At 35.7% G+C, this 3,363-nt stretch overlaps 1 protein-coding gene across 1 annotated transcript; it reads right to left on the bottom strand.

Annotated features, from left to right (window-relative positions):
• Positions 1-923: 923 nt before the first annotated feature.
• On the bottom strand, positions 924-3,043 carry LOC111882323 (uncharacterized). The gene is made up of 6 exons (XM_023878681.3): positions 2,744-3,043; positions 1,795-1,893; positions 1,607-1,715; positions 1,435-1,506; positions 1,298-1,303; positions 924-1,217 (listed from the first exon to the last, which is right to left on the bottom strand). Exons 1-6 carry the CDS (start codon positions 2,929-2,931, stop codon positions 1,098-1,100), a joined length of 594 nt encoding a protein of 197 aa, XP_023734449.1. The 5' UTR covers positions 2,932-3,043; the 3' UTR covers positions 924-1,097.
• Positions 3,044-3,363: the final 320 nt, after the last annotated feature.

Raw genomic sequence — 3,363 nt, 5'->3', positions numbered from 1 at the left:
GCATCGGACTTTGAGAGGTATAAGCTTTGACCAGCAGATAATAGAGCCTTTGTATGATGTCAATTTTGAGTCTATCGTGCGCCTCATGTCACCCACCTTGTACTCACCATCGGAAGTGAGGGAGAAACTGAAACCATAAGAATGAGAAGTATCAGTCACTACCATGTCTCCTATGTCGCGGTATAAACCTAGTAGTTCGTGTAGTTCGACACCCGAGGATGGTTCATGCCTCCAGTCCCAAGTAAAACCAGCCTCTGTTAAACGATTAGATAGAAGGCAACATTTAACTTTTTCAAGTTTATATAAATGAGGATATTTGACTTGGAATGGGGACTTTCCACGCCAAGAGTCCTTCCAAAATAGAATTTTAACATTCCTGTTTGGTATTAGATTGAAGTAATCATGATAGTCAATGTGGAGAGACTCAAGGGCATTAATGGCTTTCTGAATATTATTCCAAACTCCAGAAGTCGTTTTCCTAGCAAAATATGTGGCTGGCTTTTTGCTAAGATTATGAATGCTCACTATTACACGCTTCCAGAGAGTATTGTTTTCATTCATTAGTCTCCACCACCATTTAATCAACAAGACTAGATTTTGTGCTTTTAGAGTGGAGATGCCAAGGCCACCATCCGCAATGGGGGCAATGACCTTTGACCAGTCGATCCAATGAATTTTTCGCTTCAACTCCCCACCTCCCCACAGGAAGTTGCGCCTGATTTTTTTCAATTGATCAATAATACCCTGTGGTGATTCAGAGGAAAGTTTAGGACCCAAATTTCCTTTAGGCATAAGTAGAAATTTTTGAGAGAAGTTGCGCAAGTAGAAATCTTTGAAAGAAGTTGCATTAGTATAAATTTTGAAAGAAGTTCACATGTTTCAGACATATTGTATACAGTCTTTAACAAAACTCACAATGAAAATGAAAACATAACACCTAGTTAATGCCATTGCAAAATTAATTAATCCGTAATTTAACTCTTTCACATGTATGAAAACATAAGACTACAAAGCCTCTCAAACTATCTCTTTAAAGACATTTTACAAAAAAAACTGAGTCTAAAACAAAGGTCACATTAAAATCTGACAAATTATTATCAACGCTTCTTCTTGCTTCCCTTTGCAGCACCTGCCTTTGATGGAGTTGCCACCAAATACACAAATAGCACCACTATGGAAATCACCGACACTAATGACCCATATTTCGCCAATAACCTCTGCAAATTTACATAATGTAAGATATTAATTCAGGGTTAAAAACGACATTTCACATTTGTCCAAATTTCTAGTAACTTACCTTAGCCTGAAAGAGTAGCAGCCATCAAAGCACACATTCATGCACAAGAACACAGCAATGCATTATTAGTTAACAAGACTTTTATTTCAATTATAAATCAGTTTATATAAATTTGTTTTAGAAAGTAAAAGACTTACAAGATCGAATGTATTCTCACGTGGCTTATCTGATAGGATTTCAAGAGGCAGAAGTGGGGTTGAATATGCCTCCTGCAACAGTAAAAAAGATTGTTAGACTAAACACATAATATATATTTATAAATTATAATAATAAAATTAATTCATATTTTCCATGAATGATGAATTTAACCTGTAGTGCAGCCTTTGTGGGGACACGGAATGTAATAACAGCAGGTGTGCTGTAAAAGACAGATTTCACTGTTGACTCTAACTCAAAAGAGTGTGATAGAACAGCACCACTGAAAATATGACAAGTAATTATTGTGAGAATCAATTCAAGAAAAGAAAAAATCAATTCAAGAATATGATTATACATACACATCGAGTCTTTCCCATGAAGTTGAAGTGTTCCCTGAGATGATGCTGAATATCTCAGAAGACCAGCCATCATCACTGAGGCTAACATCATAAGCAGCCCTGGATGGAAAAGAGGGGGAAAGTGTGAGATTATGTAAGAAATAAATTGATATATTTGTCAAAACTTTGTATAAACAAACAATGAAATGGAAGTGCTTCATGGAAATATGCCTAAACTCATACTCCTTTCTATGTATTTTTACTAATTAGTAACATTATTGAGTTTATAATTATAACTCGAACTATTTGAATTACAATGAGCTTCAGGTCAAATATCTTCTCAATGATCATATTGCAACTGCAAGACAATGTTACCTCTATCAAGCTTTCAGCATAGATTATAAGAGGAAATATACAATGCTTTCACCATAGTTGAAATTTGAAAATATATCTTTGGCAAAAACAAGAGAAAAATATTGATGATCAAAGACCAAACATAAGACACTTTCTTGTTAACTGTTATGGTGATGCAATTGATCAGATTCTCTGAGTTCGAAAAGAACCAACTTGTATTGTATTAAATGGTATAGCGAAATGATTGAGACCACAAAGTCTTATCATTAAATTAGCAATTTTTTCTACCTGGAACAAAAATTGTACATAAGGGAAGCTTCATTATCATCTCTTGCTAGAAATTTGAAAGGCTTAATTCATAATTCATAGCTAAAGAATATAGCTGTCTAATCAATATCCGATTGTAACAGAAACACCGGATCCATAATTAATTAGATGGCTTGAGGCCTTGAGCATAGACGATTCCATCGATCTATTCAGATCCATGGAATAAGAAAGCAACCAAACGCCTAAAATATGGATCGGAATGTGCAGATGGCAAATCGAATTTGTGGAGCAACTACATGAAGAGATCTATGTAAAGTAAATACGAGAAAAGAAGGTGGAAGCTACATACGCAGATCCTTGGTTATATATGTCGATAGAAACGGAGACTTTTTCGGCGCCGGATTTGAGTCTGTTGAGTGTAGCTTTCTTGTGAGCTACGATGAAAGGAGAATCGGAGCCGGCAATTGCCGATGATGAGGCTATGAAGAAGACTAATACTAGAGAGAGGAGAGAATTCATCATCGTGATCTTCGCCATTTTTCCGTTTGAGGTGAAGGTTGAGATTTTGTCGGATCTTAAAAGTATTTCAATATATATTTATTTTCTGAGATCCAGTTAGGAATCAGGATGATCGCAAGTTCGTAATTGATAGATCAAAATCAAAGTCAAAGAGTAGGGTTTCAGTCTCGGAAATCAGATTCGACCCACTCACTTAGTTAGGTAGGTGTTTAAAGCCCATGAAGGCCTGCTCTGCTCAACCCAAACTAACTGGTGCACATACCGGATAGCTCTTGTATCCAGGAAAAAACTTGATTCGGATATATCTTTTTTTTTTTTTTTTCCGAACGACATAATTACAATGAAACGAAACTAGCGAGACGCTAGACAAGTTACAACATACAAACAAGAGAAACAGGAGAATTACACCAGTTAAACCAATATAAAGAACTAAATCTCCCTTTATATTTC

This window comes from Lactuca sativa, chromosome 3, assembly GCF_002870075.4.
Source record: "Lactuca sativa cultivar Salinas chromosome 3, Lsat_Salinas_v11, whole genome shotgun sequence".
In the NCBI taxonomy this organism is placed as follows: Eukaryota; Viridiplantae; Streptophyta; class Magnoliopsida; order Asterales; family Asteraceae; genus Lactuca; species Lactuca sativa.
The sequence above is the reverse complement of the archived record's forward strand: the minus strand, read 5'-3'. Positions and strand labels throughout refer to the sequence as shown.